The sequence below is a fragment of the Pogoniulus pusillus genome, chromosome 9 (genome assembly GCF_015220805.1).
Source record: "Pogoniulus pusillus isolate bPogPus1 chromosome 9, bPogPus1.pri, whole genome shotgun sequence".
NCBI classification, from domain to species: domain Eukaryota; kingdom Metazoa; phylum Chordata; class Aves; order Piciformes; family Lybiidae; genus Pogoniulus; species Pogoniulus pusillus.
This window is the reverse complement of record NC_087272.1, coordinates 13,875,923-13,900,783: the sequence shown is the minus strand read 5'-3', so window position 1 is coordinate 13,900,783 and position 24,861 is coordinate 13,875,923. Positions and strand designations below refer to the sequence as shown.

General features: G+C 46.6%; 1 protein-coding gene across 1 annotated transcript in view; it reads left to right on the top strand.

Annotated features, from left to right (window-relative positions):
- Positions 1-24,163, top strand: part of LOC135178067 (transmembrane protease serine 11E-like) — a 42,402-nt gene extending 18,239 nt beyond the window's left edge. The window contains exons 4-10 of the mRNA XM_064148562.1: positions 3,585-3,652; positions 7,170-7,333; positions 17,461-17,499; positions 20,395-20,590; positions 21,761-22,020; positions 23,226-23,368; positions 23,690-24,163. Coding sequence (XP_064004632.1) covers positions 3,585-3,652; positions 7,170-7,333; positions 17,461-17,499; positions 20,395-20,590; positions 21,761-22,020; positions 23,226-23,368; positions 23,690-23,851 — 1,032 coding nt within the window. The 3' untranslated portion in view covers positions 23,852-24,163. The remainder of the gene's footprint in view (positions 1-3,584; positions 3,653-7,169; positions 7,334-17,460; positions 17,500-20,394; positions 20,591-21,760; positions 22,021-23,225; positions 23,369-23,689) is intronic.
- Positions 24,164-24,861: the final 698 nt, after the last annotated feature.

Genomic DNA, 24,861 nt, shown 5'->3' with positions numbered 1-24,861 from the left:
TCACTTCCTCTCCTCCTATCACTTGTTCCTAAGAAGAGACCAACCCCTACCTGGCTCCCACTTCCTTTCAGGGAGTTGTGGAGAGCTATGAGGTCTACCCTAGCCTCCTCTTCAGGCTGATGAACCCGAAGTTCCCTCAGACACTGTCTTGGTTCATCAAGGCAAAAGGTTCAGTAAGTATGCACAAAGACAGAAAAATCCTAGGAATACACCCACCTGACCCAAACCCAGTGATTCTTGCTCACTTCCAGTGTGTGGGAAGACAAGCTGTAGATGTGCACAGGGACAGTGGGCATGAGCTGGAAAAAGGAATTCAGCCTGAACTGAAGGGTAGTTAGTGACAGTCTGTGTGATTATGCTGGAATTGTATCTTAATTACAGTGTCACCATCCAGAATTTCTGCATTGTTTGTAGGCAATTATATCAATGAAATGATTCAAGATGTGAACTGGTGTCACTGAGATCAAAATCTGGCCAGCCAGGAGAGCAGTTGTGTAGAACATGGTGTTGTCAAAGGGGGGAATCCAAATTCATTACTGAACTTGCATGGTCGATGGCATTTGAGCACTTATAACCTCAGTTCATCACCACTGGGCTTCCTCAGACTTCAGAAAACTGTCATTCTCCAAAGAGTTGTTCCCTCCTGGATTTCTACTCCTCACAGAGTATTACAGAATCACTAAGTGGTGAGGGTTGGAAAGGACCTCTGGAGATCTTCTAGTCCAAGCCCCCAGCCAGAGCAGGTATAGGTAGGGCCGGCTGCACAGGTGGGTTTGGAAAGTCTCCAGAGAAGGAGAATCTGCAACCTCTCTGTGCAGCCTGCTCCAGGGCTCTGTGAATTTCCTTATGTCGAGGTAGAACTTCCTGTGTTCCAAATTGTGTCTGTTGCCCCTCATCCTGTTACTGGGCAGCAGTAAATGGAGACTGGCCCCATCTTGACACTCACTCTTAAGTTATTTGTAAACATTGATCAGATCTCCTCTCAGCTTTCTTTTCTCCAGGCTAAGCAGCTCCAGGTCTCTCAGCCTTTACTCATCAGATGTTCCAGTCCCTTCAGCATCCTCATAGGCTATGTTTGGCTCTCTCCAGTATATCTCTGTCTCTCTTGAACTGGGGAGCCCAGAACTGGACACAATACTCCAGATGAGGTTTTGCCAGGGCAAAGTAGAGGAAGAGGAGAAGCTTCCTTACAGGCTTACAGGATGCTAGGGCTTGGAAGGGACCCAAAGAGATCATAGAGTCCAACCCCCTGCCACAGCAGGACAATACTATCTAACACTGATCACAGAGGAACACATCCAGACAGGCCTTGAAAGTCTCCAGAGAAGGAGACTCCACAACCTCCCTGGGGAGCCTGTTCCAGTGCTCTGTGACCCTTACAGTAAAGAAGTTCCCCCTTGTGTTGAGGTGGAACCTCCTGTGCTGCAACTTACACCCTTGCTCCTTGTCCTATCCTAGGGAGCAAGTGAGCAGAGCCTGTCCCCAGCCCTCCTGGCAGCCTTCAGATACTTATAAACATTTATCAAACCCCCTCTAAGTCTTCTCTTCTCCGGGCTAAACAGCTCCAGGTGCCTCAGCCTCTCCTCATAGGCCATGACCTCCTGTCCCCTCATCATCCTTTTAGCTCTCCACTGGACCCTCTCCAGCAGATCCCTGTCCCTCTGAAACTGGAGAGCCCAAAACTGAACACAGTGTTCAAGATGACAAATATCTGTGAACAGATACTCATAACTAGAGTTGTGGTACTTCTTCACCTCACAGACACCACAGCAAGGAGATTTCAGTTCAGGGAGTTATCCGTGAATTGGTTGTGGCAATTATGGAGGCAGGAATTACAAAACATGTAGTGAATTTTATTTCCAGAAAGCCCTGCCCACAGCTCTATACAAATGAGTCACAGTTGGGTTCCAGTTTGGTCAGGAAAATCTTCCCAAGGATGCTTCTGGGCAATTCATTCATTTAGGAGAATCAGAAGAACTGGAAGTTTAGCCACAAAACGGCTTTGCCTCATCCACTGGCCACACTCTTGTTAATGCTTAAAAAATCAGAGGGCACAGAGTCCTTTTCCTAGAAGAAGCATTCTTTTTGGGAAAAAAAACCTAAGCTGAAACCTCCCCCAAACCCCTTTCTCTTGGTATAATTCACTTTTTTCTCTAAAAGTTGGAAAATCTCTTCCCTAAGCACACAAAATTTGAGTGGCAGTGTGAAAGCTTTCAGGAGCTCATTATGGACAATTGAAAGCAGGGAGCTGGAATGGGAATACTCTGGTGACCTTAATTCCAGCTGTCCCTATGACCTGTCTCTAATGTCTAACTCACATGCCTTTGAAATTGGCTGCAGCAGGCAGAAGCAGGGCACTTTAAGTCCTGATGTGATCCCACGTATTAGTCCTCTTAATTTCTTTGATGAGAGCTCAGTCTGTTGAGGAATTGCTGTACCAGATCACTCACGTCTCTGTTGCAGCTGAGGCCTCCCAGAACCATTCAGTTGAGCCCCCTCGTTTTGGTGCAAAGTCAGATGTTGTTCTCTCCCTTCCCAGCTTTAGCAGCCCAGTTGAACTCTGTGAGGAGTTTGTGATGCCATTTGCAGGTATCTGGGATGGCTCTGCTCCTGCTTGCTGTGACAGCTGCTGTCTTTGTCTATGTATGGCTCCTGAGGGACAGGTTTCTGATCTTATGGTTTGCTGGAGGCCTGTGGATCACTGAACTCGCTCTCTTTCAGCTCAATTTTCTTCATCCCATGCTAGCACTGTGGCTGTAGGGCCATTGCTGCTGCTAGTAACTGGTATCTCTGTTTCTAAGGAGAATGTGATGTCCACATCCTGATTTGGGATAATGCCAGATTCAGTTTTCTGCTGTCCTTATCTGCCTTTCTTCTCCTGCCCTCCGTCCCTTTAATCTCTGGTAGGGTTCCTGGCAGCCCTGAGTTGGAACCTGGGTAGTGGAGATGTCAGGTTACAGCAGGCTGAGCTGTAAATTGGATGTAAATTGGCCAGCAAGTTGAGTGGTAGGTACAGGATGAACACAAGTGATAAGTAGTAATTTCTGATTGCCATGAAACTGGAGAGACTCACTGAGCCAGTCAATATGTTCCAATTCATATTTATGGTCAAGAAACTTTAAAAATCACTAATAATGGGCTTTACATCCTAAAGACATAGTGAGGCAAGAGAAAGAATGCAGTGTGAGGACAGCTGCTGAACGACTGAACTGGCAGCAGCCTTTTAAAGGAGCAGTGGTATTGAGCAATGAGAAGATCTGTGCACCCAAACCCACTGAGTGCCTCTGAACAGCCCACACAAATGATGGAGTGAGTTCAGCAAGCATTCCAGAGGAGCATTCTGCCAAACCAGACCTGAGAGAACCTTTCTGATCAATCCTGCTGCCCTCTGTGCTGCGTGTGGTGGCAGAAAGCCACAGCCAGCCTTGATGGGTCACTTCCAGATTGCTGTGCTGGAACGGTGGGGTCCCTGTCTCAACAGAGAATCGTGGAATAGTTTGGGTTGGAAGGGACCTTTAAAGATCCACTTCAACATGTCTGGTTCCCTCCTTTTTTTTTATCTCCTATTTTTCTTTTTTCAACAGATGGACAAGACATTTCACAATTCCATTTTAAGGAAAAAATACATCCGTTCACGCTTAATCAGAGTGAGGTATGTGAGACTCTAACCACTGCACACAGCTGGCTTCACATGAAGCACACCCAAGCCCAGTTAGAGAGCCACTGGATCTGTTTAAGTCTGTTTTATGTAAGACTAGAGCATGACCCCAGCTGAGCATAGTCTTCTTCTGAGCCATGTCCTCCTTTGGAACTTCATGCAGAGGATGAGCTTCAGTTAGCCCAAATTCTGTACAACCTTGTGTTCAGACCTTGAGCAAGCTTCAGCTAAGAAAGCAGATACAACTTGAGCTATCCAAAAATAAAAGCATTTTCAGAACTCTTTCCTTCACTATAATGCAGCTTTCATTTTACTTCTGGAATTGCTGCTGTGCTGGGCTTGTCAGGTAAAGCCCAATCATGGCTGTGCTGGCTCAGCAGGTCCCCCTTGTCACCGCTGGTCTCAAAGCATGGCCATAAGTAGATGTCTAGAGAAGAACAGCAACACAACAGATGTGAATGCCTGCTTCCTGGTATGCTCCCTACCTCTAGATATTTGCCACTTGGGATTTCCTGAAGGTGCTTTGTTTAGCAGCCCCCAGGAGAGTTCATTTCCAAGGACTCATTCTGTCTCCCTGGACTCTTGAAATCGCTGTGCCTCACACTTCCAGTAGGGACCTGAGTGAAGTGACTTGTGAAGAGCCACCTTCTCTAGATCATCTAGTGGCCCCTAGTTCCAGTGCTGGCAGAAGTAGATGAAAAGTTGATCTCTTTCCTTCCTTTTCATGCAATTCGTGGTTTGGACACTCCCATCATATCCCTTTTTGTTGTTCTACCCCATGAGCTCTACTCTTTCTTTTTTCCAGTTGGAAGTCCCAGCCTGCGCAGGCATTCTTTGCAGCAGTTGTTGCTCACCACTTTGTCACCCTGCTCCATATCTCTTTCAGGTCTGCAGTCTCTCTTTTTTTGGAGATGAAGGGGTCAGACCTGCAGCTGGAATTATCACTGAACACTGTTTGCTTTCCTCTTTTATTCTCTGTTCATTTTCAATAATGCTTGATCTTTGATTTGATTTTTTTGACTCTTGAGTGCTGAAAACAACCCTTTTACGCAACTGTCTGCCTTGTTGGTAAGTGACAGTGCCCACCAGTTTGTCAGTATCCTTAGCTTAGCCCACAGTTAGACACAAGACATGATTTGAATGCAGCTTTAGGAACATTGTTTGCTGCAGACTAATGTTGTAAGTGTAGATAAGGTGAGAGGAAAGTCTGTAGGGAGAAGCAGTGTCTTTCATTACTTTTTGTTCCTAAAGCCACACTGAAGTGGTAAGACCTTAGAGCAACCTTCCAGTACCTGAAGGGGGCTATGGAACACCTGCAGAGAGACCTTTTACAAAGGCAGAGAGTGACAGGACCAGGGGTGATGGCTTTAAACTGGAAGAAGCTGTATTGAGATGAGACATTAGGAGGAAATTTTTGCCTGTGAAGGTGGTGAGGCACTGGAACAGGTTGTGGAGAGAAGATGCTGAGGCCCCAAGCCTGGCAGTGTTCGAAGCCACTTTGGATGAGGCCTAGGAGGTGTCCCTGCCCATGGCTGAGGGGTTGGAACTGGATGATCTTTGAGGTTCCTCCCAACCTAAACCATTCTATGATTCCATGATTCTATTTGCTGTCTTGGATGCAAGACCTGTACTTACCAAAGTTTGTTTGCTCTCAAATATACAAGCTTCACACTTCCCCAAGTGCTCTGAGCAGGGTTGTTGCTGTGAATTTGCTGGGAAGGTACTGTGCCTGGTTTTGGCTCAGTACAAACAATGCATTCAGTAATGATGGTGCCCACTGCTCACTGAGAGAGACCAAACAAATCTTGCCTAGGTGTCTTTGGCTCCAGACCTTTGCTGTATGGTGATTCAAAGCGGGCTATACTTACCTGAGGGTTTCAAGAGGTGTGGTGTCCTTGCAAGAGCTGATAGGGTAATTCCAGTGTGGCACAGCACAGGAAGAGGAGTGGGGGGAGAGGCAAGGGAACACCTCAGAAATGCAGAGCAACACCCACAGCTGGATCAGATAATATCTGGAAAATAAATGGAGTGGCATTCATACTGAAATTGGCACAAAGGGAAAACCCAACCTGTTGGAAAATTCACACACTGGTACTCTGTCTGTGCTGAGATCCTGGAGACAAGGCAGGCATCTGCTCAGCTCTGGAACACTCAGCATGCCTTGATGTGCTCATGACGTGTGGCCTCTCCTTTGCCTTTCACTGGCAGTAGCAGAACCTCTGTCCATGTTTGTGTGTGTTCCTTTGGAAGATCACAGCCTGCTTGCATCACCTTTGTGTGAGCTTCTTGCCTCGCACCTGGAAAACCTCTTTTCTTTCATACCCAAATGATGCTTAAGACAAAGCTACCTGCTTATAGCTCACCCCTGTATGAAGTAGGACAGGAGGAAATAGCCTGAGGTTGAACCAGAGGAGGTTTACCTAGGGTGTTAGCAGGAACTTCTTGACTGAAAGTGCTCTCAAAGCCTGGCACAGGCTGCCCAGGGAAAGTGGTTGGATCCCCATCCCTGGAGGCATTTCAGAGAGGCAGAGATTGTGGTGCTGAGGGCCATGGATTAGCACCAGCCTTGGCAGAGATAGAGAAAAGTCGGACTGGATGATCTTAAAGGGCATTTCCAACCCAAATGATTTTATGATGCTGTGATTCTGCCTAACTGTGAACTCACATGTTGTGTGTCACTGCTTCTTGGCTCAGGTAGAAGGCAGCACAAGAGAGAAGATTCTTGGTGCATGCTTTTTCTTGTCTTCCTTCTGTAAGGAGCCATCTGCAAGCACAGAGCAAGATTTACAAAGTGGTTAGCCACTTTGGTGTTTGTAGAGCAGCATTCAGTCTCTTACAGTATTTGATGCTTGGTGGGTTTAGTTCATTTGAAGACTGTTCTTCCTTTTCTCTGATCTTTCATCAGAACTGTGGAATTGTATGTTCCAGTGTGGGTGCTGCTGCACTGCTTAGTCAGATGTTAAAGGCCCCTTTTGTAGTCCATCTCTTGCACTGTGATAAACAGCCTGTGGACACGCTACTGGGTTTCATCCCAGGAGGATGCAGTGCTCGATTGAGTGGTGCAGCCACTCCCCTTTGTGAACAAAGTACATTTTGGATGATGATTTAAAGGCCCTGGAAAGATCTGTGTATATACCATGAACCATCTGCCTGTTGTTTCTGAAGCCCTGTGTGTCCAGCTTTGCGTTGCATTAGGTCATTCCCTCCTGTTCTTCCGCCCCAAGCATATGGTTAGGGACTTGTTTTTAGACTCCATTACAACACTGAGCTGGCCATTTGTATACAGAAGGCATCACACATGCGTTTATGATTCTAGCCTAAGACACATTTGGCCATTCAGCATTTGCTTGGATTTCTTTTGGCAATTGCTTCTCTCAGAAATGCACAACAAACTGCTCAAAACTGTGTCTGATCCTTTATGTTATGTTCCACTGCTAGGGAGGCTAAGGTAAAAAAGCTAAGACTTGGAGAAATGGGCTGAAGGTAACTGGAGTGTTTTGTTGGTTTGCAGCCCAGATGCTGAAGGTGTGGTGGCAGAGGCTTTGCTCACATTCTGGTTCTCCTCCACGGACTCCAGAGAAGCTCTGCGAGACAGAGTTGAAAGGATCTTGCGGAGGGGCCTGAAGAAATACAGAGGGCCCCTGCGAATAGATGTCAGAGCCTCTAGCATCTCAAGTAAGTACTGTCCAGAGAATCACAGCTTGGCTCGGGTTGGAAGGCACCTCAGAGATCATCCACTTCAACCTCCCTGCTGTGGGCAGGGATGCCTCTCAACTAGACTTGGCTGCTCAAGGCCTCATCCAGCCTGGCCTTGAACACCCTCAGGGAGGAGGCACCCACAACCTCCCTGGGTAGCCTGTTCCAGAGTCTCACCACCCTTGTAACTGAAGAACTTCCTCAAATCCAATCTAACTCTGCTCTCCATCAGCTTCAAACAGTTACTCCTTGCCCTGTCTCTAGACACCCTTAGAAGTCGTCCCTCTGCAGCCTTCCTGTAGGATCTCTCCAAGATCCCCCCAGAGTCTTCTTCAGGCTGACCAAGCCCAGCTCCCTCAGCCTGTTCTCATAATAGATCTAGGTCTCCAGCCCTTGGATCATCTTTTGGTCTTTATCTGGACTCACTCCAGCAGCTCTGTGTCCTCCTTATGCTGGGGACACCAGAACTAGATGCAATATTGGAGGTGTGATTTGAGCAGAGCAAAGGGGCAGAATCTCCTCTCTTGCCCTCCTGGCCACACTCCTCTTGGTGCAGCCCAGCACACAGCTGCTTTCTGGGCTGCATGAGGGCACTGCTGGCTCATGGTGAGCTTCTCAGCAACCAATAACTCCAAGACTCTTTCTTCAGTTCTGTTCTCAACTCGCTTTGCACCCAGCCTGAATTTGTGCCTGAGACTGGCCCAACATCTCTCTTAAAGGTAGTTCTTGTCCTTTTCTTATTCATGGGACTTGATTTTTCCTTTCTTTTAATGGCTGTTACTGAGGGACAGCCTTTCCTGCCCATTCAGTTAGGAGAACACCTGTGGTAATGTATAAACCCCAACTAAGCAGTTGCTTTGTGGCAGCTGCCTCTAAGCTGCAGTACCAACCTTATGCTACTGTCAAGGTTGAGAGCAGGAGTCCCACCATAGTGCTTCAGTACACAGCACACACTCCCTAGGTCGTTGCTTCTCTGAGGAGGCTGAAAATGCCTTAGAAGACAGAGAGGAAGCAGAGAATGCACTGATAAAATACTGTTTGGTGGGAGGATCAAATTGTTGCAAATTCCCCACTGGAAAAGCAAAGAAAGGGAAAACATTGTCATCTATGGAAATTCTCAGGTGAGAATCTGCTCTCTTCCTTACAAAGCAGACTTGCACCTGCAGGGCATGAAAATTAGCAACACAAGCTTTTTGAGTTAGTGAATTACCAAACAGACACTTGTTCCCTTCTTCTGCATGCCTGATCTGATAGAGAGTTTTTCTGTGGCTGTCTCTCTCTTGTCTTCACTTACATACAGTCAGCTTGTTCTCTGGGTGTCAGACTTCTCAAGAATGAGTTGCTTGTTGAAAGGAAGGAGCAGATGCTTGTTCCATTTGGGTTTGCAGATCTGCTTACCACTCACAAAGGTGACAGTACAGCATGCAGGTAGGTACTTGCTGCTTGCTTTTCCACACCAGACTATTCAAACCATCAGACATCTGCAGAGACCAGATGGCTGTGTGTGAAGAGCAAGAAGCCTGGACCAGATGATATGCTGGATGGATCCAGAATTCCTCCCACTCAGAAACGACCAGGAGCACCCTCTTGATGCTTGAACTGGGCGAGCTGCATTGCAGCAGTGCAGTGAAACTCACACATGAGCTGTCACACATACACTGTATCCTGATGGGCCAACGAGTCTTCCCTAGTGGGATGGCTCAGATGCTGGGTGACATCCCCTTGGGCAAAGCATCACCACTTCTCTGCAGTGTTGTTTATGTGCCTGTAGTTCCTGCTCACCAGTGCATGTGTTGTTCCTCCTAGAGAGAACTGGTGTGTGAGCATCAGTTACAGGGATTCAAAAAGTTTTTGGTTGTTTTAAAGACAGACCATGATTTAATGAATTTTGAAGCTTCATTTCAATTTGATGTCTTAAAGTACGAGATTAGAAAGGGTACAAAAATGCTTGTGAAAAAGGGGCTGTGATTTTCTCATGGAGTTTTCTAACTTGCTGCTCTTACTCCATCTGGCAAACATGGGGAGTGACTCAAAACTGTCTCTGTTGACCTTGATCTGCCCCAGCCTGTTGCAGTAAGGCACTAGTTAACAAAATTAGCTGATACAATTGAATCACAATGTTTTCATTGGAGATTTGGTCTCAGTTGGAAGATAGCATCTCCCTGTTACTTTGATAAAGTTGTTTGATAAAGTTGGTGTTGCTTGCCTTGGCTCTCCCAGCCTAACCCTGAAACACTGCACAGGTCTGCTCCTTGCTCCCAGCCTAATGTTGTGCAACGGTGGCACAGAGGAGCACAAACACCCTCTTGTCATTTCTAGGAGATGACAATAAAAGCTTTCATTGGGATCTTTCTTTACTGCTGGAGCCACGAGACTTAGGCAAGCTCCTGTTGGTGCTGCCAGCTAAGAGCACATTGACTCAGGCAAAGAGCATAGAGCAGGCCACTCCAGTACTTTGAGAGGAGATGCAGGTCTCAGTTTGTAGATCTCTTCCTCACACCTGGGAGCAGTGACCATTTTCAACAGATCCTGGAAGTCTGAAGAAGGATCTGGGCTTTGCATTTCCTACCTCTCTCCTGTCCTGAAGCATCCTGACCAGCATCAGTATTTAAGTCAAGGAATGCTAAGGAGCCCTGGGTTCTCTCCACATTCTGCAGAACCTTTTATACATCTTGCTTCATTGTAGCTTTGAGTTTGCCAACTGGTATCCATGTTTATCTGGTGGCAATCTCAGAACATTTTCATAATGGCTTGTAAAAAACAATTAACCTGTTCATTGTAATCACCTTATCAAAAGATTTTGATTTGAGAGCCATGGTAGAGCTGACTTTAGCTAAGTACAGCTAACTAGTTGAACAATTCCAGGTCAGGCACTTATATTGCATGCTGGGATGGTCTGATAAGAGCCTCCTTAAGTCTTCCTGCCTGGATCTAATCATCTTGTTGTTTGACACCATGTCCCAATCTGCACCTCACACAAAGTATTTGATGTGAGGATCAGCTCAAACAAACTCCTGCAAATTGGGTGCAGCATTTAAGATCTTCAGCTGCAGTTCAAAACAAAGTGGATTGCCAGATTAGGGGGTAGGACTTGCTTTGGCTCCTCCTTCCTTGGGATGGAGAGGGGGGAAGGCATGAAACATCTAAACTGTGAATGTTTTCTTACTTTAGCATGTTTCAAAAAGAGAGAGGAGATTGACTGATGTGACAAAAATAGTAAGTGTGCAAAACTTAAAGGGAAACAAAATAAAATTGCCTCTGGTTTGTATCATCCCTAGACAGGAGGTGTGCTTTTCATCGGACTGCTAAACCAGAGTATCTCCAGATGTGTTGTTAGTCGAGTCCCTGCTTTCTTGTTTAGCTAGAAACATGCTTCTTTAGCTCAGGTCATGGACAGTGGTGTCTCCAGGCATCCCCCTATAGTTTTGACAGAACATAGGAGGTGGTAGAGATGTCTGCACTTGTCTACAAACCTCAATGTGGTAGAGATCTCTGCACTTCTTTACAGTGGGGTCTGTCTGTAGACATCTCTGCACTTGTCTAGAAACTGGAAGTCCAAGCTTTATTTTCAGGGGAGAACCAAGTAAATTATGTCCTGTCTTCTCTGAACAGCATTGCAAGAGCCAGCAAAGTGAGATGTCAAAGTCAAATGACTTGGAACCACCCACGTTAGGACTTGTTCTTCCACTGGCACTGCAAGAAGATGTTGCAGTTTGTCCTCTGTATAGTTCTGGCACCAAGGAGCTCACCTTCCAGGCTGATATATTTTTTTTCCTCAGGGTTTCTTGGTTAGAAGTAGAGTCACCTGGATTCCTGTTCAGCCAAGAGCAGAGCAGCTTGCCAGGCTATTTCCTTTTGTCTGGTAGGTTGGAAGCCTCCTAGAATTTATTTTTGGGAATGCACCTGTGACGTCAGAAAGAAACTGGTTGCAAGATCCCTGGCACTGTTCAAAGTGAGTAGGAAGTGTTCCCACCTGTTGCACAGCCAAGGGTTTTGACCATGAACAATGAGTCATGAATTGGTTTTGATCAACAAGTCAACTGTTATTGTTTCTTATTTATCTGGCATCCAAGGCCTGCTAAAGCTCCTTAAAAAGTGCAGGCCCTGGGAGACATATTCTCACATCTTCATCCATGTCTGTGGGCAACGTGCAGATGAGTGTCTGACCTGGATGACTGAGAGATGTTTGCTCTCAGATAACACGTCTTGAAGTCTGGGGTTTTATGCTTTACCAGCCACAGCAGCAGCATGAAGGAGTGGGACACACACCTGTACATGGGGAAATCACAGTGGAGATCTGACATTCCTCAGCCTTGATGTCATTGCTGTGGCACAAGGTGGTACATTTCAGAGAGGCTGAGTGGAATGAGAGGGACTGAAATGTCTATTTTGCAAGGGCACACTTGTGGTGAAGAAATTAAACAGGAAATCATCCTGGCCTGACTTCTTAGCTGACCCAGATAGGTTTGATTTCATTAATTCCTTCTCTCATTTTTTTTGCCTTTCTCTGCCTTGCTTGAAGGAGTTGCAGGTAACTTGGGCTGCCCCTACTGGGGTGAGACCTTGACTGCAACTGGGGTGGGAGTGTAGTTCAGGAAGAGAAACAATGCCTCCTCCTTCCTGCAGATCCCTCCTTGGGCTGCAGAATGTCCAGACGAAGCTGTAAGTATGCTGTGAGCTGTGGACCTCTGTCTGTTGTCATGCACAAAATTAAGAAAAGGTTGATGGCTGGGAGCAAGGACAGGTTATGGATGTGAGGACAGGTCCAGTGGACATAAGTAGGGAGGGTGACAGGGAGAATTAGAGGCATAAAGCCTTTGTCTTGTCTCTACCAGACACCTCTCCCCTGTTGAAGTAATGGGAATGGCGTTATCCGTATGTAACCTTTGATCCTGCTTCTACAAGGAGAGGTCATTCCTGTAGAGAGCAGGGAAAACGCTGGAAGTCTGTGGGGGGACTGTGCACTATGTCACCACACAAGAACACACCTTTCCTGCTCACACTTTGCCATCCTTCAGGAAACTCCTGGGTTTCCTTTTGGAATAGGTCTGAATCTGCTGCTCACTGCTCTCACTCCCATTTCACCCCAGTGTCTAGAGCCTTCATGGGCATTAAAGTAATTAAAGAGTGTTTGAGTATATACAGCTATTACCCCCCACCTGTCTGTGCTGCCAGCATCATTTCTTATGGCTGCCTAGGGTGAAGACCTGCTGGAACTTGCCAGGGACCCTTTTTGTGACTGCATGCACTGCTCTTACCCTAGATACCACTGAGCTAGGTGAGCCCCCTGTTTCTGCTGCAGCTGGGCTCTTCCCAGTTCTCTCTATTGGATGAAGTTGTTGCAGTTAGGGTATCCCTCAGAGATTAAGTGGCCACATCCACTCTGCAATTAACCTTTAGATGTTGCCAGATAGATCCACAGGCTTTGGACACTGAAGTCCCTTAGAAGTCCTAGCCTGATCTGGCTGTTGTTATAAACAGGTGTTAATGAAAATATGCTCTTGCTTACTCCCCTTTCCTTTCTATGTTTGCTTAAGCATGTATCCTGAGGAGTAAAAAGAAGTTATTTACAGATGTTAGTGCTCTTAAATAGTAATTGCAAGTCACTATTCTCCTTAGGCAGAAATTAAGGTCAATAATTGAGAGAGTTTGGGCTGTTGAGCCTTGAGAAGAGAAGGTTCTGAGGAGACCTTATCATAGCCTTCCAGTACCTGAAGAGGGCTGCAAGAGAGCTGTGGAGGGTCTTTTGACAAGGGCTTGGAGTGACAGGACAAGGGACAATGGCTGTGAGCTGGAAGAGGGGAGATTGAGACTGGAGATTAGGAAGGAATTTTTCAAGTGAGGGTGGTGAGACACTGGAACAGGTTGCCCAGGGAGGTTGTAGATATCCCATTCCTGGAGATGTTCAAGACCAGGCTGGATGATGCCTTGAGCAACCTGGTCTAGTGGGAGATGTCCCTGCCCATGGCAGGAGGTTGAAACTGGATGATCTTTGAGGTCTCTTCCAACCCAAACCATTCCATGAATCCATGGATCTATGAATTTAAGTGTGTTTGAAGTTACTCCATTTACTAAATACATAAAATCTCTATATGAACAAAACTACTTGTTTAGTTGGTGAACAGAGCTGAAAGATGGAACCCCTGAGCCACTTTGCAACAGATTGCCAAGTTTTTAATTTAAATATTAGTTTTCTCTTTCAAGTTAGGCAAGAGTTAATTGAACAGCAAGTTCTATTTTACGGGTAGGCAAAGAATGTTCAAGTTGGACTCGTTCTTGTTTACAGTGGCAGATGCCTGAAGCCTGTTTTGCTAAATGCAGCACAAACAACTATTTTTGCAGCTCCGTGTGGCTGGAGCAAGAGATGACACTTTAATTGTTACTAATTGATGCTTTTTCTTGATGGTACACACAACTAGGGCAACAAGTAAATGAGCAGGGCAGCAAGATTGTCTCTCGTGCCTTACAAGTGATTTCTTCAAGGCAAGGCTTGCACCATGCTACCTGGCACCACATGAGTAGCTGTGCTGTTCACCAGGCCAAGGTGGAAAGCTGGTAACTAAGCCAGGCAAGCCTCTGCTGAGATAAGCCAGCAAACAACCCAGTTTTCATCAGTATCCTCTAGCCCAGAATGCTCCCTGCTTCTGAGGGGAGCCTCCTGTAGACTTGGTTTACCTGAAAATAGTGTCATCTAATTCAGGTTTCCAATCACATCCCTGTGCTCTGTGTGTGGAGTCCTGGTTTGGAGTCCTAGACATTGTGCTCATAATTTCATCTGTCCCAATCTGCACAGTGGGTTCCCTGTGGCTGTGGATAGACTTCACCTCTTAAAAACTCCTTTTACTTTGAGGTTTTCTCCATTGTTGTGATGTTTTCTTTAGTATTTGTAGCATCCAGTCTGAGATGCATCATCAGTTCTCCTGTGGAGACAGGTTGAGAGAACTGGGACTGTTCAACCTGGAGAAGAGAAGGCCCCAGGAAGGCCATAAAGCAGCCTTCCAGTACCTGAAAGTGGCTACAGAAGAGCTGGGGAGGGACTTCTGACAAACGCTTGTAGTGGCAGGATGAGAGGGAAGAGAGGGGCTTGAGACTGGAGATTAGGAAGAAATTCTTGACAGTGAGGGTGATGAGACACCAGAACAGGTTGCCCAGGGAGGTTGTGGATGCCCCCTTGCTGCAGGTGTTGAAGGCCAGGTAGGATGAGGCCTTGAGCAATCTGGTCTAGTGCAAGGAGTCCCTGCCTATGGCAGTGTGGGTTTGAACTGGATGGTCTTTGAGGTTCCTTCCACCCCAAACCATTCCATGATTCCATGACACTACCTTGCACGGCTCTAAAGCAAAGCAATGCCCCTGCCCAGGGGAATCCAACACTGATTTTATTGACAGGTCTCACTGGCCTTTTTCCTTTAGCAGTGGGTGGGTGGCAGTGTACATCAGCTGCACAGCTGCTGTAGATTATAAAGTATTCTTTGAGCAACCTGGTCTAGTAGGGAGGTTGGGACTGGATGATACTTTAGGTCCTTTCCAACCCTAACCCATTCTGCGATTGATTCTATGCTAAAACTCAGAGCCCTGCAGACATGCTGTGTAAGACTCATTTCTCCAGTTACACGCAGATCAGCCCAGCTGGAAGCAAGGGGTGACTGGTTGCCCAGGAGAAGCTGGCAGTTTTCTCTAGGTGCTTTGTAAAAGGGCAGAGCTACAGAGAGATGCCTTGCAGAAGAGCTGCATGATTCACAGCAGAACTCAGTGTGGTGAGAACATGCCAATTGAATTGCTGCTTCCGGCACCCTGCTTGAACCAGCTGCTTGCTCCTTTTGTCTCCTCGATAAGCTTTGCAGCATAATACAAGTGTTAATAATTGACTGCAGGCTTTATAATTAGGCATTATGAGGTAAATGTCTCTCCACCCAGAGAGGAGCTGAGAAAACATGATTATCAATACCGCACTTGAAGGCAAGAAATGCTCTTGCATTGTTGATTACATTTGGTGGTTTCTTACCAGTTTCCAGCTATAAAATCCTAGATTGGCCCAAACGCTCAGCTAGTTCTGAAGGTTGTAGGAATTTCTAGGAGAATAATGGCTGCTCATCAAGTACAGCAGTAGAGCCAGGTCTTTCAAAGCACTTCTAGCCAACATAAATAAATACAGAGGTGAAGCAGCCAAATCCGTAGCAGAGCCCAGCACCCACTTTCTCACCCTCTAACCAAGCACAACCTCTGAACCCTACCTTTTGCTAGCTGGGATTGCTACAGTTAGCTGTAGGAGATTTGCCAGCAACAAGCCCATTGTCCATGGCAGACAGCTGACATCTGACCTGCAGAAGACCTGTACCCTAAAGTCAAGCATTTGAGCTCCAAGGGGCCCTTGCAAGTTGTCGCTTGCTCACCAGTAAAGCCTCTTCATGATGTGAGCAGTTCCTGGTTTCAGTCAGGCTGTGTTGCTATATAAATGCCCAGTGATAACTTCATCTCCATTCTAGACTAGAGCAGTGCCTGCAGGCCTGGCAGTGCCTCTGCTGTGCAGCACTCCCCACAGCCAGGCTGTGCGTGCGCTGCGGCTCTGTTTGTTTCCTTTTTTTATCACACTTTGCTTCATGTCAGATTAAGAAATGAATGAGCACATGTCTAGCAATGGTGGATTGCAACCAGGCAATTCAGCCTGCATACCAGGAGGGGTGCCAAGCCCACAAGCAAAACACAAGTGATAACAGCACTGCAGTCAACAGGGCTGAGCCAGAGCTCTTTGCATTCAAAAGAGATTCCTCCTGGCCTGGTGTGGTTTTGGATCACAACCAGGATGTTATTCTGTGAGGCTGCAGTGAGAAAAGAGACATTAAGCGGATGGATAGGGACAAGGATCTGCTGAGAAAGGCTGTTCAGCTACAAAACATGAAATGGATCCCAGAATCCCAGCATGATGGGGGTTGGAAGATCACCTGGTCCAATCCCCTTGCTAAGGCAGGATGACCTAGATCAGATTTCAGAGGGGTGCATCCAGGTAGGTTTTGAAAGTCTTCAGAGAAAGAGGCTCCACAGCCTCTCTGGACAGCCAGATCTAGGGCTCCAGCAGCATCACAGCAAAGAAGTTTCCCCTTATTTTTAAGTGAAACTTCCTGGGTTCCAGTTCATGTCCACTGCCCCTTGTCCTATCGCTGGAAACCACTGAAAAGAGTCCAGCCTCATCCTCTTGACCCCCACGCTTTAGATCTTGATCAGCATTGAGAAGATACTGTACAAGGATGACTACTTGAAAGCTGTGTTGCAAGTGTGTTGTTTTGATTTATTTTGCTTTTAATTTTGCTTTGACTGCTGTCAGCTCAAATGGCAGCTCTTGTAAAAGCAGCATTTGGGAGGCAAGGCAATGGGCTTTACTCTGAGCCAAGGTTTGTGACTGCGAACATGAGCATCCTGTGTTGCCCACAAACATGAAACATGCACATCAAAGTAGGAAATGCACTACTAGAGCCTGCTGTGCCTTGCAACACATTTCCAGTAAGCATCTCGTTTACTATTGGTGTACCAGCACCTTGTTGCTCAGTAAAGCAGGAGGAAGGAAGGTGGACTACTGCTATTGCAAGCTGCTATTGCTGCAGTGAAGTCAGTGCAGGTCTTGGAGGTCTTAATGATCATAGAGGTCTTTTCCCACCTTAACGATTCTGTGGTTCTGTTCTTGAGGAGGGTACAGAGTGAGTACTGGACCCCTGTCCCTCACTGTGGTACAAAATGCAGCCTGTTGATGTCTGACAAAAAAAAGAACGTCAAAACTTTCCACTATAAAATTTTATCTCAAACAAAATTGTGTATCCTGAGTAATCCAGGACTTGTTTTATCCCTGCTTCCCCTCCAAAAACACAAGAGTCCAGCAGGACAAGGGAGCCCCTGTACCTGGTCCCCAGAGGATACTGGCTGGCTGGGGAAGAGAGAAGTGTGACAGCCAGGGCAAGGACAGGACCCCACCTGAGCGACACTTGTTTCTCCAGCAGCCCACTCAGCTGTACCTCTTGCTGTGCCCTGTACTCAAACAGCTGTTGGTAGACAACCATGCAGATAGGAAATGATGTTTGTGCTGCCCTAGCCTCACCCTGACTATTTGTTTGTTTCAGATGTGGAGACGAAAAGAGCAGAAGCCCTCTTCAATGACAGTAAGTGAGGGCTGTTTAAGCCTAGGATATCTCCAGTTGTTTTAATCAGTGTTAAGAGTCTCTGAGCACTTTTCTTGGCTCTTGAAAGCTTTTTCTCATCTACCTGTGTACGGAATGTGACCTTGTACTTCACACAGGGAGGCTGTGTGGTTAGAAATCATGCTGAGTCATGAGGAAGCCTTTTTTATTAGTATCTTCTGGCATACTTAGGAAGACTGGCTTGAAAATGGAGGTGATGGGATAAAAATCCCTTCTAGAAAAAAGTTTCCATCCACTGCTGAGTTCCCTGGCTGGTGTCTTGTGCAGTGAGATGTTCCTTCTTCTAAAAGTATCAGCAATCTTGTGAGAAAAGAGCAAACAATGTGTGAAGAGTAAGCAGTGATTGCTCTGTGAGAATCCCCACCACTGGGCAGAGAGGAGAAGCAGAGGTGCTGATGTATAAGTGTCTGTGACATGTTTCTGGCTCCAGCAGTGCTGGTGTGGAAAGTGGAGGGTGCATCTTGAATGTAAACCCCTGCCATTTAAGAAGCAGATGGCTGAGCACTGTAATGTTCAGGACACCTCTTTGTTCCCTGGACCGGTCAAGTTGCTGCTGGTACCAGTTAGAGCTTTTCCACTGTGTTTGTTTAATTGTCTATTTGGACATTCAGAGAGTGAGCCTTTAAAACCAAGGCATTTCAGATGGCTTCTAGGGGTACTCAGTAAAACTGAGTGAGCGAGGAGGGCTTCCAGCAAATGAAGAAACTGAATGGGTCTGGGCTGACTGCTATAGTGTCAGGCACAGCAATGAGCTAGAAGGTGCACTCTGAGGTGCTGAAGGCAGCAGAGCCCTTGCCATGGGTTCAGGTGTGTTTTACAGCACAGCAGCTTCTTATTAGAAGCAATATCTATGATAAATTGATTAAAATACGCACTGAGATGAAAGACTTTGTCAGGTCTGATCCTGCCTGCACAGAGCAGACACCCTTGTTCTCTGTCTCCTTGATGCCAAGTATTAGAACCGCATCTCGGAGCTGCAACTGCAGAATCTTTTCCATATGTGCTTGCCTTAGATGCAGCACAATAACTCTCCTTCCTGCTGCCTGTTACTGCTCTCTACATGCACCGAGGGATGAGATTTACACCTGAATGTGTTGTTCAGCTGGTGCTTGAAAGGTGGCAGCCCAGCAGAGACCTCCAGCACAACCTGGGAATGCCCCAAAACCTAGTAGGAGTAGAAGAGTCTGGACCAGCATTTGCTGTGAAAAGTTTCCTATGTGGTCAGAAATCAGCAATGTGTCATTGTCTTCAGTGTGCACTGTGCAGGGAAGGAGGGGCAGTAAGGAAGGCTACAGAAGCTACATGTGAGGAGCATGAAAACATTCTGGATTTGGAAGGGCTAGCAGCACTAAGTTGTTCCTTATGGAAATGGAAAGCAGTAAGATCTTCTCAAGGTACTGCTGTAGGATTTAGGTTGATAGTTTGCGTTAGAGGTGTTTTAAGCTTTCAGTGAAGAAAGTTAGTTTGGGGATCTAGCAATCATCAATAGCCATCTTTGCTTACAAAATGTGTTTCTTTTAACTCTGGGAAGGTTTAGTCAGTTCCTTAGCAGAAGGTTGCCAAGGAATGAAGGATTAAATAACGTCACTTTTGGAGTCTGTTTCAGGTGCTGTTGTTCTGGGGCCCTGAAGGAGCTATGAGTTTTTCCCTGTGTTTTGAACACTGACTGCTCATATGGTTGCTAGGAATGTGGTTTTAGGACCAGCAGCTGAGGGTTATCAATGGCTCTGGGGAGGAAAATGTGCTACTGCAGCCTTAGCACTTGTAGTATATTTCTCATGTGAAATGAAGACTCAGTTTTCAGTGACAAGTGGATTTAGATTTCACTGATTTTCTTCATTATGGTTTTAAATATCAGAACAGGGCAGATCCTAGCAGCAAGGGGCAAAGGTTACATTCTGCCTGGCTCCAGTGTTTTAGTTCTGAGCACTTGGGACTGGCCACTCTTCAGTGGCCCATTTCTGCATGGTCCCCCTCTGGGCCACCGTCTGCAGGAGACAGGCAGTGCAGTGCTTTGAACTGTGTTGTCACTATGCAAAGAATTGTTAGCTTTGTCTCTTTTTCAATGAACTGGGATAGTCCTGTCTGTCAGCTTTTCTAATGTCTATCTGAAATCCAGGCCTGGATGAGAACTAGTGAGTCTTGGTCCAGGTAAGATGGATTTGATACTGCTTGGATCGGGAAGAGAGCTGTAGCAGCTCTATCCATTGAGAAAGTTGTTAAAATTACAGGGAGAGGGGCTTCAGCTGCTCCTGAATATCTTGCATCTAGTGGCTGAAACCATGGATACTTTCATTTCTTTCTGGGTTTGGAGGAAAATACTTTTTGTCATGGATGCACATGGTGCTGGAGGCATCCATGCCTTTGTTCATCGTGCTCATTGCCTGCAGACTGTGTCATGCACAGTTGCCTGTCTCCGGGGGACATCTTGCTGGTGTAACCTGCCTGCATGCATGGTACAAACCCACAGCTTGGATCATTCTCAGCTGAGATTTTGCCTTGGTCATGTTTTATCCTGCTGCTGGATTACCTGGGACATTACATTGCCAATCCCCGTGTTTGGGAATTGTCCTGGGTGTGTGGTGAAGGTTTTAATTCCTGATTCAATCTGCTCCTGCAGCTGAGTCTGATTGACACCATGGCTTTCTGTAACAATCAGTCAGGTTTCTGCCGGGATGGGCTGTGCATGAGGGTGTTGGAGGTGGGGGCCTGGTGGAAGATTTGTTTCCCGGTCGATGTCAATAGTATTAGAGGAACCAAGGCAGTGTGTACCACTGGGTCTGCTCTGCACAGCCAGGGGCAGGCAGGCTCCCTGGGCAGAGGAGCAGCTAACAGAGCCTCTTCCCCTCCCGGCAGTTTGTGGGCTGCGGCAGAACAGATCGGTGAAGTCGATGGCTAAGTCGTCGTCGCTGCGCATCGTGGGCGGCCTGTCCTCTGCAGAGACTGGGGACTGGCCCTGGCAGGCCAGCCTGCAGTACAACAACATCCACCGCTGCGGCGCCACGCTCATCAGCAACACCTGGCTCGTCTCCGCCGCACACTGCTTCAGGGAGTAAGTTCCCACCTCTGAGACAGGCCACAGAGTGTGCCCCATCTCTATCAGCTGTCTGGCTTTCCAGATCTGCACCACACCCTGACTCTCCTGGGGAACAATTACAGAAGCATAGAATCATTTCGGTTGGAAAAGCTCTTTAAGCTCTTCCAGTCCAACCATTCTCCACCTTTGCCAAGGCTGGTGCTAAACCACAGCCCTCAACACCACATCTCTGCCTCTCTGAAACACCTCCAAGAATGGGGATTCAACCACCGCCCTGGGAAATCTGTTCCAGTATTTGAGGACCCTTTCAGTCAACAATTTTCTTCTAATCTCCACTCTAAATCACAGGATATTAGTGGTTGGAAGAGACTCAAGGAGATCATCGAGTCCAACCCCCTGCCAGAGCAGGACAATTCTATCTAACATAGATCACAGAGGAACACATCCAGACAGGCCTTGAAAGTCTCCAGAGAAGGAGACTCCGTGACCTCTCTGGGAAGCCTGTTCCAGTGCTCTGTGACCCTTACAGTAAAGAAGTTTTCCTTTGTGTTGAGGTGGAACCTCTTTTGCTGCAACTTACAGCCATAAATGTTTCAGATGTGGCAATTGTAAAGCTGCAGGACCTGCAAAATGGAACAGCTGATTGGACAGATTATTAAAGTGCAAAACCAGTAACAGAGGTGAAGAATTTTCTATCAAAAGTGCTTTTTGATTTGATGACACCCTGCAGCCACTTAACCACTAGATCAGGGACAAAGAGGAGGGGAGAAATATGAGGCCATGGCTCACAGAATCACAGAACTTTAAAGGTTGGAAGGGACCTCTAGAGATTGAGTCCAACCTCCCTGCCAAGGCAGGATTCCCCAGGGCAGAGTAGAGGAGAAGAAGAACCTCCTTAGGCTTGCTGGCCACACTTTTCCTGATGCACCCCCAGATGGCATTGGTTCCTAGATTTGTAGAATGGTTTGGGTTGGAAGGGACCTTAAGGATCATTTAGTTCTGACCCCCTGCCATGGGGAGATGCAGCCCACAGCTACATGGGACACTGATACAGAAAGTGATGAATGCCTGAAGACTCTAGTAGGGAGCTGGCTTGAAGGAGCTTTGCAGTAAAGATGCTGAGAAAATTAAATATAAACACTGATGTTTGCAGCTAAATTCTTACAATGCTCTCACCTTTTCCAGCATGAGTCACCCTCAGAAGTGGACTGCTACTTTTGGAGCCCTTCTGAAGCCACCAAGCTTGAAACGATCGGTCAAGACCATCATTGTTCACGAGCAGTACCACTACCCAGAGCACGACTACGACATTGCGCTGGTGCAGCTCTCCAAGCGAGTGGAGTTCACCAGCAGCATCCACCGTGTCTGCCTGCCCGAGCCTGCCCAGACCTTCCCATATAACATCTATGCTGTCATCACAGGCTGGGGAGCACTCACCAATGATGGTGAGTCCTGCATCTGCCAGGCGACATGTGTGGTGCATAAGTCACAGAATGCCAGCTTGGAAGAGACCCCAAGGATCACTTGGTCCAACCTTTCTGTGTCACACAGTTGATATGAGTGGGCCCAGCACCCTGTCTTCAAACTGTCCAGTGTAGAAGATTCCACTGCTTCCCTTGGAAGATGATTCCAGTGTCCAACTGTTCTCATAGGGAAGCTTTTCCCAACCTGGATGTGTTACTGTGTGACCCACTCTAGGTATCTTGCTTTTGCTGGGGGTTGAACTTGAATGATCCCTCAAGGTCCCTTCCAACCACTAATGTTCTGTGATTTTCTTATGGAGTACAGTGGGAATCTCCCTGGCAGTAACTTGTCCCCATTTTCTCCATGGGACTTCTTATAAAAAAGGAGTTTCCATCCTTCTGGTAGCCACCCTTTATGTCCTGGTCCATGATGACAAGGTCTTCTCTAAGCCTTCTTTTCTCCAAGCTAAACAAACCCAGCTCTCTTGAGCCTTTCTTCTCATGGCAGGGATTCCAGTTCTCTGGTCCTTATGAGAGTGGCTCTGATTTCCTACTGAATGGATGCCCCTTTTATAGTCACTTGTACAGCTGCAAGCCCAGTGCTTTGTCTGTGAGCAACAGGCTTAACTAATCACAACCAGCAAGTTCGTGTTCTAAAAGGAGAGTGGACAAAAAGAGCTACTGAACAAAGAAGCAGGAAGGAGACTGTTCCTCTTTTCCCAGCCTTTCCATTTCAGATAGCCCAGCTGCACCTATGTATGTGTAGCACCTATAAAATATTCTCCCAGCCCTAGCCAGAAGCTGCAGGTAACTCCATGGGCTTTCAGGTAAATGTGATTTAGCAAAGGAGGTAGCACTGAGAGCAGGCTTAGCCAAGAAGACAAGATGTTTTCATCTGCCCAAGTCCTAGGTAATTTGTGTACCATAACATACTAGGGAACATGCATGAAACACGTGGGTTTGTGCTAGGCACTATGCAATTGTTGCTTCTGTCTTTGTGGGCCAGATCCTATATCAGACCATCACCGTGTCTCTAAGGGCCTGTCCTAGACAGATCAACAGGCAAAACCTTCATGTCAAATCAAGCCAAGCTGGTCCTCTCTAACAAGAAACTAAATGCTCCTCCTGTATCGTAACAACTGCAAAGCACTTCTGTGAGTGACCACCCAAATTGTATTTTCCCTCAGGTCCAGCTCCAAATGCTCTTCAGGAAGCTACAGTGAAACTTATTGATTCCAAAACCTGCAACAGAAAAGAAGTGTATGATGGGGACATAACCCCCAGGATGTTGTGTGCTGGATACTTGGAAGGAGGAGTAGATGCTTGCCAGGTAATTGCAGCTGAAGATCAGAAAGGAAAATTGAATTAATGCTGACTCCAGTATCTGGTTGACCAAATCTTAACTGGCAGCCCTTTAAGTAGGGTCTGTTTAAACAGGAATTAAGATGTAAAATGAAATAGTTTTTAGCACAGAAAGTCCATACTTAGAGAGCATCTAATCCTGCATCTGGGTTGGGCTGACTCCAGGCACAAATCCAGGCAGGATGCAGAGTGAGTTGAGAGCAGCCCTGAAGAAAGAGACTTGGGGGTGTTGGTTGTTGAGAAGCTGATCAATTAAATTCTTTTTTTTTTAACCCTCCTCTTTCTCTAGGGGGACTCTGGGGGCCCACTGGTTACTCCAGACTCTAGACTGATGTGGTACCTCGTGGGAATAGTGAGCTGGGGAGATGAATGTGCCAAACCCAACAAACCTGGAGTTTACACACGAGTGACTTATTTCCGTGACTGGATTACCTCAAAAACTGGCATCTAATCCCAGACCAGAAGTGGATTTAACTGCATAGACTCTGTGTTACCCATTTGTCTGTAATTCTGACAGGTTCTTTTTCAGTGTATCTGTTCCTCTCTAGTTTTGGCTGCAGCAACCTTTGTCCATCCCTTGTGAATTTAGACTAAATATGTGAGCTTTCCTGCCTCATCTTTGAGCCTTGGAACATTCTCCCTTATCAGAAATTACAAACTGACTTCATTAAACTATCCTTTAAAAGCTCCCAATTTTACAAAGATTTTCCAGGAAGGGAAAATAAGAAATTTTTCTTCAGCCAGGTCTAGAGCTGAATCTTCTCCCTCCAATGAAGTAAGTGCTGCCCCAGCTGTGTTTCTAGCAAATCCAGCACTGATTATTGCTCTGTTTCAGACTATCAGCTGCACATACTGCATCCCAGGCCACGGATGTCTGCTTTGCTTGGTGCTCTTAACAGCTGACAGTGGATCAGCCAGGAATGAGGCTAGGTCCTAGCTAAGGAAAAGGAGGAATTCTGTGCTTGCAGTAAATTGGAAGGGAAAGGAGAAAAGCTTAATGATTCTTATGAAGCACATTTTGAACAGACCTTTTTTTGTGGATTATGTGAAGTTCAAGTTACTTGATAGTGCTATTGTGGAAGTGCTTTAGCACAACACTGCTGCTCCCTCTGGACCAGTTCATTCTGATCTACTCTGTCCAACTCATAGTATGCATAAGATACAGGAACATGAGCTCTACCCACATTTGCCTGTTTGAAGTGTGTACTTACAAAGAGCCTCTCTGGAAGGAAACACAACACTGAAATCTGTGCTAAAGGGAAAAAGAAATATTCATACAAATGCAACTGGGAACTACCTTCTAGTTCAAGAAATATCCTGCTTTGCCCATGGCATGCCACCCAGTGCACAGCAGCTCACTGCAAAGCAAGCAATTAGTGGTACTGCCTTGATTCACTGATGGATTCATGTCTGCCAGGAGTGAACATGATCCTGTCTTATGAGGCTGAAGAGTAACTACAG